The 15998-nt window shown below is 43.9% G+C and overlaps 1 protein-coding gene across 1 annotated transcript; it reads left to right on the forward strand.

Annotated features, from left to right (window-relative positions):
• The first annotated feature begins 3158 nt into the window (after positions 1-3158).
• LOC139563251 (aspartate aminotransferase, mitochondrial-like) lies at positions 3159-15427 on the forward strand. Its single transcript, XM_071381730.1, has 10 exons — positions 3159-3369; positions 6476-6632; positions 7317-7445; positions 7541-7600; positions 7849-8010; positions 8197-8301; positions 12832-12982; positions 13106-13271; positions 13490-13640; positions 13805-15427. The coding sequence occupies exons 1-10, from the start codon at positions 3230-3232 to the stop codon at positions 13925-13927; spliced, it is 1344 nt and encodes a 447-aa protein (XP_071237831.1). The 5' UTR covers positions 3159-3229; the 3' UTR covers positions 13928-15427.
• The last annotated feature ends 571 nt before the right edge of the window (positions 15428-15998 follow it).

A 15998-nucleotide genomic window follows, 5' to 3' on the forward strand; every position in this document is an offset into this window, starting at 1 on the left:
GGCAAAGGCTGCTTTCAGCTTGTATATCACAGCTGCAGATGTGGTGCTGTGAAGCTTGTCGAGTTTGAAGTATCTGCTGTAGTAGTCCACTGTTACGATGTAGTCCTCGTTGTTCCAGGTGAACAGATCGGTTGCCACGACCTGCCAGGGTCGGTCTGGGATACAGTGAGGTAACATTGGCTCTTTAGTGTTTGAGGGGCATCGTTCAAGACATATGGCGCATTTACCAACAATGTCCTCTATTTGTTTGCACATTCCGGGCCAAAACAAAATGTCCCGTGCTCTCTGTTTGCACTTTTCCATGCCCATGTGTCCAGCATGGATCTTTGTCAAAATCTCTTCTCTGAGACTGGTAGGAATAATGATTTTCTCTCCTTTGAAAATTATTCCGTTGATCTGTGATAGTTCATCACGATGGTTCCAGAATTCTGAGACGCTCTGAGGGCATTTTCTCCTCTCCTCAGGCCATCCATCCTGTATGACTTTCCTCAGCTGTGCGAGTTGTGAGTCCTTTTCTGTTTCTGCTTGGATCTCCTTCAGTTTTGTGTCACTAACTGGTAAGTTGCTGTACACAGTGTGCACTTGCATGTCCATGCCTTCACTGAGGCTGCTGTCCTTATAGGTAAGAAACTTCCTGGAGAGCGTGTCTGCGACAGGGATGTCTTTGCCTGGACAGTGAGTGATTGTGAAGTCGTATTTTTGTAGTTGAAGAATCATTCTCGGTAGCCTTGGCAGGGCTGCGGCTAGTGGTTTACTCATGATTGACTCAAGGGGCTTGTGGTCGGATTCCACAATGACTTGTCGTCCATATACTTACTGATGGAAACGTTTACATCCGAACAGAATGGCGTAGAGCTCCTTTCAATTTGAGCGTAGTTGATTTCACAGTCTGTGAGAGATTTGGAAGCGTAGCCGATGGGCTTTCCTTCTTGCAGTAGCACTGCACCTAGTCCATACTTCGACGCGTCCACTTGGAGTCTGAGCTCTTTGTCGGGGTCGTAGTAGGCAAGGATTGGTCCTGGTTCTCTCGTGATCAAGTCTTTCACATTCTGGAAAGCAATGTCGTGTTGCTTGTCCCAGAGAAACTCACTGGACTGCTTTAGCAGTTGACGCAGGGGTGCATTAGCATTGGAGAGGCTGGGTGCGAACTTGGCTAAGTAGTTGACCATGCCAAGCACTGTTTCCAGCTCTGCACGGTTCTTTGGTGGCTCCATTTCTTTTATGGCTGAGATCTTCTGTGGATCTGGCTTGATTCCAGTCGCTGTGAGAAGATGTCCGAAGTAGCTGACCTCTGTAGCGCCGACTGTGCTCTTCTCGGGGTTGAGCCGGACTCCTCTCTCGCGGGACCTTTGCAGCATCGCGTGGAGGTTTCGGTCGTGCTCCTCTTTGGTTCGACCATCGACAAGAATGTCGTCCACAATTGCCCCAACTCCGTCGAGGCCTTCGTACACTTCGTCGATCTTTCGCTGAAACTCGTCTTGGGCTGAGATAATCCCAAAAGGCAGGCGACGGAACCTGTAGCGTCCAAACGGTGTGTTGAATGTTGTGAGCTTAGATGACTCTTCTGTGTTGATAGCCCAGTAGCCTGATCTAGCGTCCATGACACTGAAGTAGTGTGCTCCCGCTAGCTTGTGTGTGATGCCATCTAGCATCGGTAAAGGATAATGGAGGCGTTTGATAGCCATGTTCAAGTCTCTTGGGTTGAGGCATACTCAGAGCTTGCCTGTGCATGGTTTCTCCACCACCACTAATGCATTTACCCAGTCAGTCGGTTCTGTAACCTTGGGGACTATGTCAGATTGCTCCATGCTCTCCAACTCTTTCTTCAGACAGGCACGGAGAGCAAGGGGAATCTTTCTCGGTGGGTAGACCACAGGGGTTGCGTCTGGGTCAAGGTGAATGGTACATTCTCCTGGGAATAATCCTATTCCTGTAAAAACATCAGCAAACTCCTCCAGTACATTTTCTGTCTCTACTGGTGCTGTCACTGATAAAACTAGCTTGATGAGGTCCATGTCTAAACATGCTGTATTCCAAATACAATACGGTCCCTGACCATCTCATCCTTGTTTGCATAATCACAGTCTTTCACAAGCAGACGCAGCTCTGTCACAAACTGTTCAAAAGACTCGCTAGCTCCTTGTACTTTCTCATGGAATTTGTACCTAGGGAAAATCGTATTGGTCTTCGGCACAACATATGCTTCAAAACGATCGTAGTATGTTTTCAGTACCTTTGATTCAGCCTCGGTAAGTGTCCATGTGTTGTAAATATCTCTCCCTTTTTCACAGATCCAGAGGAGCAAGTAGCTACACTTTTCCTCTTCTCCTCTTACCTTCAGAGGACCAGTGAACATTAGCTCCACATGCTGTTTGTACTTACGCCATGCATCGGGTAAGTTTGTAGACTCCCAGTCCATTCGAGGTGAAGGAACTCCAGAAAAATCCATATTTTAAGACCTTTTACATTTACATTTTACATTTAAGTCATTTAGCAGACGCTCTTATCCAGAGCGACTTACAAATTGGTGCATTCACCTTATGATATCCAGTGGAACAACCACTTTACAATAGTGCATCTAACTCTTTTAAGGGGGGGGGGGTTAGAAGGATTACTTTATCCTATCCTAGGTATTCCTTAAAGAGGTGGGGTTTCAGGTATCTCCGGAAGGTGGTGATTGACTCCGCTGACCTGGCGTCGTGAGGGAGTTTGTTCCACCATTGGAATTTTACTCTGACACCATGTCTTGTTTTGCACGCTTTGTACAAAATAATAAAATGCAGTACTACAGGATATTTGTTAACGTAACTCTTTATTAACTAGCTATAACTTGCATGTTCACGTATCTCCAACCATGATCAACTGACCATGACCTAACCATCTGGGTTGTCTTAACCAATCATAGCACAGTATGATACGGCGGTAAAATGCATCCAATTATAATTCAGTATGTTTACACATATGAATATTACAGTGGTGTCCCATCCTTTCAGGCTGTTGGCCTGAAGTAGCACTAAATATATTTAAATAGTGGAGCATGGTATTTATTAATACTTTTTGTGAGTGTAGTGTTAGATGGTAAGGTATTTGTTGAATCATTTTTAATATTTAATTTTTTTAAACAAAGTATAAAGGAGTTTCACTCCGGTCTAGTAGGTGGCGGTAATGCAACATTTATCGGACGCCAACCGCCGTTAAACCTCATCGAAGAAGAAAGAAGCTTGCGTGCATGACAGATTCATATGCTCACTCTGCTTTTTCTGTCATTCTGCGCCTCGACTCAACCATGTCTCTGTTGAAGTCCTGCAAGGTGATCTCCAGTATTGGGACTTTCTCCCCATCTCTGGGAGTTTTGTCTACACGTAACAGGTAATACCAGACATGCAATCTCTGTACTGTCATGTTTGACACGTAGCTACTTTGGTAGTTTGCCATTGAATGAATAGCTAGCAGCACTTAGTAAGCTAGCTAGCCATGCAGCAATGACTCAAGTGGCCTAACTTCAAGTTTATGAATGGGGGTCCGAAGCGGTCATGCACTTACGTCTCTCGCCGTAGTTTAGCTATCTACCTAATATTTAAATTACATTTGATTTGGTTAACTAACTGACTGAAACTCGCATTCATTAATCCTCCGCCTGTCGTGACTGACATTTCCCGTTCATATCTTTGGGTTTAGTCGAGTCATACTTTGTAGACTTCAAGGCTCAACCAGTTCACTGACAGTCGAACTTGGCAAGGTTACTTTACAACTATGGATACTGATACTGTTATTTGGTGGCTCTGTAAAAATATTATTCAGATTTCAGTGATAGGCTATCTGTATGTTGTCATCATATCATAGTGATCATTCAGTTCTTCCCGTGAAAGTTAAATTATTCAATTATTTTGTATTATTTTAGTGTCGCAGTGGCATTTTGCCTTTGAGATTCGACATATTTTCTCGGTTTGATCTCCCTTGCATACCGTAGCTCCCTAATTCTAGCGTGATCATTGGGTATCGTGTGCAGGCCCCTGGTCGCTGATTGGCCAAGGGATGTCCCGGTTTCTATTGAGATGTGACGACAGTAACTGGTGTCTTTTCGCTTTCCTCTTGGAGGGCAAACTCTGTTTCTCACTTATAAGATACCGCTTCACATCTCTGGAAAACAGGCTGTGTTCGAAAAGCATCAGCAAATACACTCTGCGTCACTGTCTTGTTAGAAGACCGTGCGCCGAGTTACCTTATTCTCATTCAAAAATAATTTCGGTCTGTATTCAAGTGCATTTTAGTCCATTAGCAGGCTAAATTCAAGTCTGTGACTCAACATTGGATGGCCCCTCATTGATGCTGTCATCGTGGCATAAATAGAACTCAGTCAGTGTACTCCCTGGCCTATGAAGTGTTTACCAAGCATATTTGTTTGCTCGACATCTCGCAAGTTAAAATGTTCAAAGGTTCTGTGTGTATGTAGTATGCACATACTGCTGATAATAGTAGCAGTATGCACCAGTGGGTAGGCTGATAATATACCCAGGTTCTTCTCACTCTAACAGATTTGTCAGAATCAGATAACAAGTATTCATATTTGTTATCAGTTTTACTGATTGAGGATCTGATTTTAATGTCAAGTCCCAATGTTTCTGAGTGGCTGAGTGTTCAATTTTAGTCACCTTTTTTGTTATTGGACAATGGGTGTTCTATAAGGACGTTCTATAATGCTATGTAAACAGGCTCTATGACAGGTGACTGTTCAGTGTGTTCCCTAAAACTCGAGGTGGGTGTCATGTCATCATTCTTGTCTATAGTCTCATGTTGCGGTCTTGGCGTTGCTGCCCTTTGCGAAGCATTCGGCTCAAAGTATCGCTGTGAGTTCCAGGGTGTTTGAACACAACCGTTGAACCTGAATCTCAGTGAGCTGCAGAGTATCACTGCTCAAGTCATAGTGGCTCACCACTACATTTGACATATCAAAACATACTACTGTACCAGTACGCACTGGTGAGTAACATCAGACACAACACGGTTTTAGAGAGTTCAATATTACAGAAGGCTCCAATAGAAATGTTGGGAGTCTTGCTGTGAACTTACATTTAGAACATTGCATGGAAAAAATGTATCTCTAGTTCAGCCTCAGCAGGCCTATAGCCTCCACTACAGCAGTGAGAGGAATATGTCAGATTAGAGGCCCTGCTTGCCCCTCTTTCAGAGGTCATGTGGAAGAGGTCAGGGGCAAGGTCATGTGGAAGCAGTATGTGTGTGTGTGTGTGTAATTCTATTAGTTCCTGACCTGGGCCCCTGATAATTTTCTGTTCTTTCCTCCTCATAAGACACATTCCATACAGGGGGAGAGAATTGTTTTGTGTGTGAGAGCATATGTTTGCAGTGCCTGACCTTCGTGTGTGTGGCTGTGGAAAGGGAAGTGTAAAGTATTGGATGGATAATGTCGTGGAAAATTGTCTCAGAAATATAACACTCTTACAAGAACTTGTGAATTCAATATAGACTTTAATACAAAGTAGCAAAGCTGAGCCCTTCCATGGAAGGACCCTATCACAAACGTAACAGAGCCGAGCCCCTCCATGGAAAGAGACTAAATTCTCATATTAGAGTCCTGCTTTTATAGGATTCTGCCTTAGCATAACGTATAGAGTCCCCTCCCTCTATATGAAAATAGCTTCGCTTGACCTTTCTCCATTATTATCTTTTCACCTCAGTTCTTGCTTGTTAACGCCCACATCTGACAGCTGTATAGGTTATATTGGTAGCGGGGCCCTGGTCCTATATGTTCCATTCCTTATATAGCCATTCTGTCTCAGCTCTTCAAAGTGGAAAGCCTAGATGCTGCTAATATTGGAAATGTAATCATAGTCACGAGTTTTGCTCCCACAATAATCAGCTTGGTGGGGTCAGTGTGAAAGGAAGACCAGGCTGTAATGACCAGATCCAAAGATATGATGAATGAATGTGTTCTGAATTTCAAAGAACCAATCGTTGCCTTTGTTTCAACCACTCCCCCTGCCCTTTAGAGTTGTCATTCTGGTAGTGTAGTGGCGATGGAGAGAGATGTTCATGTATTTAGTGCAGTACATCTCCTCCCTTTTAGTGACTCCCCCTAATGCCATCCAACCCGGGCCCTTCACCTCAACAGACTTCAGCTGTGTGTAGTGGTGATTTTGTAGTGTGTGTGTGTGGCTTTTCGCTGTGCAGGGACCAGGCATTCACCAGGTCATAGTCCAGAGTGTTGGTCTACTGTGGGTGGGTGGTGCTACTCTCCTCTGGTTAGGTGAGAGCAACCGTTTCTTGAGCAGAGTATAGTACTGTTTCCGTTGAGTTTTAGTCTTTTATTTTAAGTCCAGTTTCTTGGAGAAATATAAGTCTACACTGAGTGATTAGAAAAATAAACTTGTCCACTGTGAAACAAATATGAACACAAGTCTGCAAAATGATAAATTAAGCTGCTTCTGTTTGTTTCTCCCCCTCCCCTCTGTTGCAGTTCATGGTGGGGTGGAGTGCAGATGGGCCCCCCTGACCCCATCCTGGGGGTGTCGGAGGCCTTCAAGAGGGACACCAGCCCGAAGAAGATGAACCTGGGGGTGGGGGCCTACAGGGACGACCACGGCAAACCCTTTGTGCTTGATTGTGTCCGCAAGGTAGGAATACCATGACAACCAGTGTAACTACCCAGGATTCCACACAGACACAGACAGGGACTAGATAACTATCCCCAGTTTCACCCAGCCGTTCGTATTTTGTTGAGGCTCACTCCTCAGAGGAAAGGTGAGTAGCTACGGCGGCTCTTATTGTTTTGTAATCCCGAGCTCGGCATTAGGGAAAGGCCAATCTAGTCACACTGCTACTAGCCCTTTTATGTAAGAACCGGATCAGTTAACAAACACGTAGAAGCATGAAAAAGGAGGTTTTCATGTTATTGAGCTGATTCTCACTATACAAGCTTTTGTGGAGTTGCAGGCCTGTGTGTTTCTGATTGGTGCATTTCTGCACTGTCATCCTGAGCTTAACTCGTATAATGTATACCCATATGGAACCTCTATTACTGTGTGGATGTGTGTTTGCATACTTTTTGTATGTAAGTTTGAGGTGCAGGCTCCAGCAGACCTATGTGTTAGACATTAACAGTATTTCTGCATAGTCGTTCTGCGCTCAACTCATACAGCCCTGCTAAACCCCAGCTGTGTGTGTTACGCTATTAGCTCTGATTTGGCAGGGCTTTGGATCTGTCAAGAAGTGGATGCCGAGAAAATGTCACCATTAAAAACCTTTCTACTTCCCCTCACACTCACTATTTCTCTACCATCCTCCCCGACCCTCTCTAGGCAGAGGCTCTGATTTCTTCCAAGCAGTTGGATAAGGAGTATCTGGCCATCGGTGGTCTGGGGGACTTCACCAAGTCCTGCGCTCAGCTAGCCCTGGGGGCTGACAGCGAGGTCCTCAAGAGTGGCAGGGTGAGTGGATGTGTGGGTGGTAGCTTGGAAGCACATTTGCTGTCTGTGTGTTAAGTGAACGATAGAAATGCTATTAACATCTCTCCTCTCTTCAGTACATCACTGTCCAGACCATCTCAGGAACCGGCTCACTGTGCATCGGAGCCAACTTCCTGGTAAAGACCCATCTCTTTTAGCAGCTAAACAGGAAGAGAATGAATGCACCTACACTACCACGGTTCCATTTGGGCCCATAGCCCCCTAGAACAGTGCACCAGCCTAAACATACCTGAAACGACTGTCTTCTCTATAATATATATGCATTACAAATTATTGTGTTCTATAAAACAATAATTTCTTTATACCAGTAGTACTTCGGAGTGTGTATGGTGTCAGTCAGTTAATTCATTATATTTTTCTCTAGTCTCATTTCCACAGTGCGTCCCGTGACGTGTACCTGCCCAAGCCCTCCTGGGGGAACCACACACCCATCTTCAGAGATGCTGGCATGCAGCTGAAAGCCTACCGCTACTACGACCCCTCCACCTGCGGCTTCGACTTCAGCGGGGCGCTCGACGACATCTCTGTGAGAGAGGGATGGGAAAGGGGGGGTTGTATGATTCCACACTGACATGGAGGACCATTACCACGTCTTCTGAGATCTGTCTTTATATTGTTATGTTGACTTAATAAGGTTAAGGTGTGGGGGTCTATTTCCGTCATGAGAATCTGATTTGAATGTTAGTGTAACACTATTTTCCCTCTGAAACAGAAAATGCCAGAGAAGAGTGTGATCATGCTGCATGCCTGTGCCCATAACCCCACCGGTGTGGACCCCAAGCCTGAGCAGTGGAAGGAGATCGCTGACCTGGTGAAGGTGAGTGTGCTTACCATAGATATGAAATGTTAAGTTCATGTTTTAAGTATCCCTATATTTCTGTTATTACGGGGCTATCATTCAGTCAAGAGTGCGCCTGTGCAGGGAGTCTTGTTGTTGATGGACCTAGCCTGGAGTGGAATGGCTACCTTGTAGTATGTTCATATAGTAAACTTTGTTAAACTGGAACCTTGTGTCATTTCGAGTTAACATTGGTAGCAGAGGATGGTTAATAACTACAATGTGCCACCTCGCTTCGACGAGAAGAGGTCGTACGAAAGTTGGAAAAATGAACTTGGAATCTGGACACGTTACTAATCTGGACGTGAAAAAGCAAGCACTTGCAGTGGTATTATCGCTCGAGGGAGGAGCGAGAGATACAGCACTGGAAATATCCGTTGAGGATTTGAACAAGGATGACGGTATGGTGAATTTGATCAGAGCACTGGATTCTGTATTTCTTAAAGAAGAGAAAGACCGTGCCTACGAGGCATATTCAAACTTTGACAGTGTTACGAGAGATATTTCAGTTGCAATGATGGACTACATCATTGATTTCGAACAGAGGTACAATAGGATGTGCAAATAAGACATGGTTCTCCCGGATGCAGTGTTAGCTTTCAAGTTGCTAGATACTGCCTGTCTATATGGTAGGCTTTGACTGCTTGTACTGTGCTGACTTCTGCATCGATGATTTTTGGTGTAAAGACATCTGTCGCGCCAATAACAGGTGGAAAGCAAGTGAGTGACGCAGCATATTACACTGAGCAGCAGAGAAAAGGCGCCAACAAGTCACGTTCTCAAGACAACCAGAAGAGGGCGCCATTTCCCGGCACAAATCCACTGGACAAATATGGAAGGAGATCAAAATGTGCTATTTGTCAAAGCACTTACCATTGGGTTAGACTGTCCTCATAAAAATGAACAAGTTAAACTAACAGAGGAAAATGTAAACACAGAGATAGAGCAGTGTAACATTATACTGTTTTCAAATGAATCTTCTGATACTGAGATATTTATAGTTGAATCCTTAGGATCTGCTGTGACACACCAAGCAACAGAGCTTTCAAATTTGGAGATGGGAGAATTGTCCAAGAGAGTTAAGAGTTAAGATACCAGCAAAAATTGGTCAGACAAAGTGTCACATTGAAACAGAGGTGGTCCCTACAGATATCCCCTTACTATTAAGCAAAGCTTCCCTCAAGAAGGCAGAGGCTGGGCCTCCCGGGTGGCGCAGTGGTCTAGGGCACTGCATCGCAGTGCTAGCTGCGCCACCAGAGTCTCTGGGTTCGCGCCCAGGCTCTGTCGCAGCCGGCCGCGACCGGGAGGTCCGTGGGGCGACGCACAATTGGCCTAGCGTCGTCCGGGTTAGGGAGGGTTTGGCCGGTAGGGATATCCTTGTCTCATCGCGCTCCAGCGACTCCTGTGGCGGGCCGGGCGCAGTGCGTGCTAACCAAGGGGGCCAGGTGCACGGTGTTTCCTCCGACACATTGGTGCGGCTGGCTTCCGGGTTGGAGGCGCGCTGTGTTAAGAAGCAGTGCGGCTTGGTTGGGTTGTGCTTCGGAGGACGCATGGCTTTCGACCTTCGTCTCTCCTGAGCCCGTACGGGAGTTGTAGCGATGAGACAAGATAGTAATTACTAGCGATTGGATACCACGAAAATTGGGGAGAAAAGGGGGTAAAAAAAAGGCAGAGGCTGTACTAGACGTAAAAAATGACAAGGCAGTGATGTTTAAACAACCAGTGACTCTTGAACTTACTACCTCAGGCCACTATTGTGTAAACATTTTAGACAAAGACATCACACAGAGTCCATGCAAAAATGAGATTCTGACTGACACAGAGCACATGGAGATTCTGACAGTCACAGAGAACATGAACACAAAAGAAAAACTCAAGTATTGTTAAAGCTTCACAAACAGTTTGGACATGCTACAGTTGACAGACTTCAGAAGTTACTCAGCAGTTCAGGGAATAATGATGATGAGAAGTACGAAACTGGAAACAAAGTGTACTACAAACGAGTTGACTGTCAAGAGTGGAAAGGACCGGGAGTAGTCATTGGTCAAGATGGTGTGGTAATATTTGTGAGGCATGGAGGCATCATTGTCAGGGTGCATCACTCAAGATTGCGGAAAGTAAATGATCAACAAGATAGAGGGGCTGTTGCTGAGAATCAGTCTCGTAATGAAAATGACAAAAAGGACACAGTAACAGACACAAACCTACCAGATGTCGCATCCAATGATATGGACACTGAAACTGACACAGGAAATGGAGCAGAGACCTTCAACCATGCCACAGGTAATACTGTTGAGCGTTCAAATGAGGAAAACATTCAACAACAACCACATGTGTTAAGAGAACATGGTTGTTCCAATCTGAAAACTGGACAAACTGTTAAATACATGGACAGAGAAAGTGGTATTCCACATACAGCAACCGTCATTGGACGAGCAGGAAAAGCAAAAGGAAAACACCAGAACTGGTACAACTTGCAGTACTCTGAACCAGCTACATTTTCTGGTACAACAGGGTCAGCTGACCTGTCACTTGTAGATAATATCAGAATTGAACCAATGGAAAATCGAGAAAAACAGAATGACATTCAAAATGATGATGTACTTGAAACAAAGGACGTGTCATTTGACTCAGCTAAGCTAGATGAGCTCAGTAATTGGAGGAAAAATTTAGTGTTTGAGGAAGTCAAAGACATTGGCCAAAAATGCATCTCAACAAGGTGGGTGTGTACCTTTTTTAAAGAATCCTTAACTGGAATAGTGCCTAATGCACGTCTAGTGGCTAGAGGTTTTGAGGAGCTGGCTGCTAAAGAACTCCCAAAAGACTCACCGACATGCGCCTCAGTCACTCAGATTGCTGATGTCAGTGATCTGCCAGAAAACTGAAACTTAATTTCATAGACATCAAATCTGCATCTTTGCAGGGAACAGAGCTGTCAAGGGACATTCACATCCGACCTATGCCTGAAGCTAAAAGTGAAGGAACACTGTGGAAACTAAAAAAGTGTGTGTATTTATTGGCAGATGCATCACTCTACTGGTACAACAAAGTCAAGACAACAATGCTGAATACAGGTGGAAAAATTCACAAGTGGATCCTGCAGTCTTCTATTGGCTTGATCAAGACTGCAATGTGACTGGAGTACTTGCCTGTCATGTTGATGACTTTATCTGGGGTGGCTCACAGACCTTTGCTTCAACTGTGATTCCACACCTCAAAGCTGTTTTCTAGGTTGGCCGTGAGGAGCATGATCATTTTTGTTATGTTGGCATAGAGTTTATTACAGTTGATGGAAAAATACTGATGCAACAGGAGAGCTATATCAAGAATCTTCAACCCATTCACCTGGATTCTTCAAGAGCCGTACAAAGGAATTCCCCTCTGTGGAGGTCAAAGCTAGGACAAATTTTATGGGTTGCTAGACAGAGTAGACTTGATGTTTGCAACTTGGCATCTAACACAAAACACGCCACTGTACAAACCATTCATGAGGCGAACAAAGTTGTTCGTAAACTGAAATCACAACAAGTGACTTTAAAGTTTCAGCATGTTGGAAAAGATGACTTTGAAACTAGTTGTCTTCAGTGATGCTTCGCTAGGGAACCTTACAGATGGAGGCACACAAGGTGGACATCTAATCGTGTTAATGGGTGAAGGAGGAAGATTCTTACCTATCTGTTGGCAGTCAAAAAGGATCAGAAGGTTGTCCGAAGCACACTTGCTGGAGAAACACTTACTCTTGCGGATGGAATTGACAATGCTATCTTTCTTGCAACTCTGTTCTCAGAGCTTACCACTGGTGAGACAAAGCAGCACTTTCTACCTGTAGTTTGTGTCACTGACAACTACTCATAAGTTGATGCTGTGAAGTCAACCAAGTCTGTCACAGAGAAAAGACTCAGCATCAAGGAACTTATTCAAGCACAGAGAATCCAGCGGATTCTGTGGTCAACCACAAAGGAACAGCTTGCTGACTGTCTGACTAAAAAGGAGCATTCGGTCTTGTGCTCCTACAGGCTCTCAGTAATGGAAAGTGGCAGCTTGAGTAATACAAATAACTGTCACACAACCCATTTGTAATGGGGATCTTGAATAATACTTGGACATTTAATTATGTTTTATTTGTCTTTAAAGAGAAGGGGGAGATTGTTAAGTTCATGTTTTAAGTATCACTATATTTCTGTTATTATGGGGCTATCACACAGTCAAGAGTGCGCCTGCGCAGGGAGTCTTGTTGTTGATGGACCTAGCCTGGAGTTGAATGGCTACCTTGTAGTATGTTCGTATAGTAAACTTTATTAAACTGGAACCTTGTCGTTGTGTCATTTCGAGTTAACATGAAAAGGCCCTAACTGGCTAAAGTCTCTGTCACTATTGGGACTCTACTGCTGAAGAGCTTTACTGCCCAGTGCCTACAGGTGTTGTGTGAAGACTGACATCTTTACTGTGCCAGACAACTATTTACACACACACACGGTCCTAATAATAACTCCTCTGCTGTTCCTTCAGAAAAGGGACCTGTTGGTGTTCTTTGACATGGCTTACCAGGGCTTTGCCAGTGGAGATATTGATCGTGATGCCTGGGCTGTTCGTCACTTCATCGAGCAGGGCCACAACATTGTCCTGTCGCAGTCGTTCGCTAAGAACATGGGCCTCTACGGTCGGTCTCATTATATATATATATACACACACACAATCTCACTCACAACTATGGTATTGACATAGGAGAAGGGTAAAAAAATCTCCCACCGGTATGGTATCTTACCTGTCTGTGTTTTGACAGGTGAGCGAGTGGGAGGGTTCACTGTGGTGTGTAACGATGCCGAGGAAGCTAAGAGGGTGGAGTCTCAGCTGAAGATTCTGATCCGGCCAATCTACTCCAACCCTCCAATGAATGGAGCCAGAATCGCTGCCACTATTCTCAACACACCAGACCTTTATAAAATATGGTAAGTGTGTATACACACACACACACACACACACACACACACACACACACACACACACACACACACACACGTTTGTCCATTTCACTGATGCTGTGATTTTATAATCTAGCTGACTGCCTAGGAAGGTATCGGAGTTCTCTTTGGAGTGGTCTCCTGTCTCTACGCAACTTCCATTCTGTTTCCTCATCAACCCCCCTGATTAACCTCTCTCTACACAGGTTGGAGGAGGTCCACGGCATGGCCAACCGCATCATCAAGATGAGGGAGCAGCTGGCGGTCAACCTGAAGAACGAGGGCTCCACTCACAACTGGCAGCATGTCATCGACCAAATCGGCATGTTCTGCTTCACAGGCCTCAAGCCTGAACAGGTACACACACAAACGACCACACCCACTCTTTATATCCACACCTGTACCTTACAACCTTATAAGACATTATTATATTCATATTGGTCATATTCATCAGTTGGAATTAAGTTCTAGTATAATGATAAATTGCGTTGACTCCAGGTGTTTGTGCGTGTCTACCCCAGGTTGAGCGTCTGACTAAGGAGTTTTCAGTATACATGACCAAAGATGGTAGAATCTCCATGGCAGGCGTCACCTCTGGCAACGTGGGATACCTAGCACATGGAATCCACGCCGTCACTAAGTAAAAAGGAGAATGCCGGGAGAAACAGTGGGGCACGGTGGCGCTGGACACAATCCATAACAAAATAATAATGGCCACTCCACCCACCCCTTACAGAGGAGCTGGACATACTTTAAGACTGTCAATTGTTCAAAAGTTCAACTTTGACCTCAACCCTCCTTGGGGTAGGGATGTTTTAATGGTTAGTTCCCTGTGACCTCCCCAACGAGGCCACCATGTCAAAGGTTGTTTAGTGATGGTCCAATGATCTGCCCTACATTTGACTAATGAGCTGATATCTGATGTCTTTCTTCTACGCTTATTTATTGTATGTCAAAGTTTAATATTAATTAACTTAATAAATGGCTTAATAGTGACAGGTTAATATTCTCTTTTAAACCTGCTCTGCCTGCTGTGGTCCAAATTGCTGTCAGGCTACAGATGAGTTTACCAACACTTAGGTTGTGTGTGTGTGTATGAACTGTGAACTCTTGTCTGTCATTGGATATTTTATGTAGGATGTGAAAGTTAATATTTTCCTCAACACCAGTATAGTAGCAGAAAACTCAGCATTTCCAGATAACAATTAGTTATAAGATTGTCTGGCACTACTTTTAGATGAGATACAGTAATTGATGTTTTAATATGCTTTAGAAATGGGCAATGTATGATCATTCTGTCCTTTCACTCTCTTGCATTATCTTGTCTTCCATATTCAATATAAATAATTATATTGCTGTACAAGTTTTGTGCTTTTTGCACGACTAGCAGGGTCTACTGCATTTCTGCTAAGTGTTGATGAGTGAGCAGTCAGTTAGCCAGTCTTAAACGCCCACTAACCCCCCCCCCCCCCCAAGCACTTGGTTTATGAGGTTTTAAAGGGGAATTATACAGAAATCACTCTGCCATTTCCTGGTTGCTAAAATTCTAATAGCTAATTTAAGTTTGACAAAACAAGTAATGTGTAGTACAATGATTCTCTATCTAAACCACTGTGAAATATATCTTAAATAACCAAAAGTGTTGTATTTTCAGCTGGTGTACAAAACTGAAAGTAAGATGCAAAAATGAAGCTTTGGTAAGCAGAACACAGAACAGATCTACTGTTTCTTAGACTAGTTTTCAATGACAATGACTGCTTTATAACTAAACATTTCTATGTGAATTTGGTCCAAAAAGTTACAAATTGCAGCTTTGAAAGGATAGACTGTCCTATGATGGTGCTCTTGTATTTCCACAAGAAAAGGCATTTCACAAGTGTTATTTAGATCACTGGGTGACTCCTATCCCCTCCGTTTCAGAACTAAGAGGTTATAGAACTTCTATTAATACATATAAAAAGTTGTATAGACAGTGTTTTGCTCTAATGATCAGCCTTCAAACATGTTCTCTGTTTGTGTCTTTCTGATTGTAACAAGACAGATTGTGCAGGTAAAATCACCTTTCTGCTGTCTACTCATGAAGATTAAGCTGCTCTGTCACCATGTTCGGGTTAGAGCAAAATAATAAAACAATATGGAGCATCGGTTATGTCTTTCTTTGAACAATTAATAAAATATCTATAATTGAAATAACTGGGCTTATTTGGAGTTCATTCTAAAAATAATATTGCCAAACCAAATGTAAGAAACTGAACTGATACTGTTGGACTACGGCAGTGATTCCCAACCTTTTTAAGTTACTGTACCACCAACTGAATTTTGTTCTGGCCGGAGTACCCCTGAAGTACCCCCTCGTGCATTTTACCAGTAGGACTATGGTCTCATGAATCTTTTCAAGTACCCCCTGTGGATAGACCAAGTACCCCCAGGGGTCCTAGTGTTCCTGGTTAGGAACCACTGGACTATAGTGTAGGACATGATTTTACTATGTAAAGCATTGGTTTTATTAGACACAATATACTCTTGTTTTATGAAGATGTATCTGTAGTACACAGGAGGTTGGTGGCAAATTAATTGGGGAGGACGGGCTCGTGATAATGGCTGGAACGGAATAGGTGGAATGGTATCAAAAACATGGTTTCCATATGTTTGCTGCCATTCTATTCGCTCTGTTCCGGACATTGTTATGAGCCGTTCTCCCCTTAGCAGCAGCCT

The sequence above is a fragment of the Salvelinus alpinus genome, chromosome 33, assembly GCF_045679555.1.
Source record: "Salvelinus alpinus chromosome 33, SLU_Salpinus.1, whole genome shotgun sequence".
NCBI lineage: Eukaryota > Metazoa > Chordata > Actinopteri > Salmoniformes > Salmonidae > Salvelinus > Salvelinus alpinus.

Bases quoted from the DNA above. Each gene is read 5' to 3' on its own strand.
- LOC139563251 (XM_071381730.1), top strand. From the start codon at position 3,230: ATGACAGATTCATATGCTCACTCTGCTTTTTCTGTCATTCTGCGCCTC. The intron at 7,446-7,540 runs GTGAGTGGATGT...TCCTCTCTTCAG, and splicing joins AGGTCCTCAAGAGTGGCAGG to TACATCACTGTCCAGACCAT. The intron at 13,641-13,804 runs GTACACACACAA...TGTCTACCCCAG, and splicing joins CAGGCCTCAAGCCTGAACAG to GTTGAGCGTCTGACTAAGGA.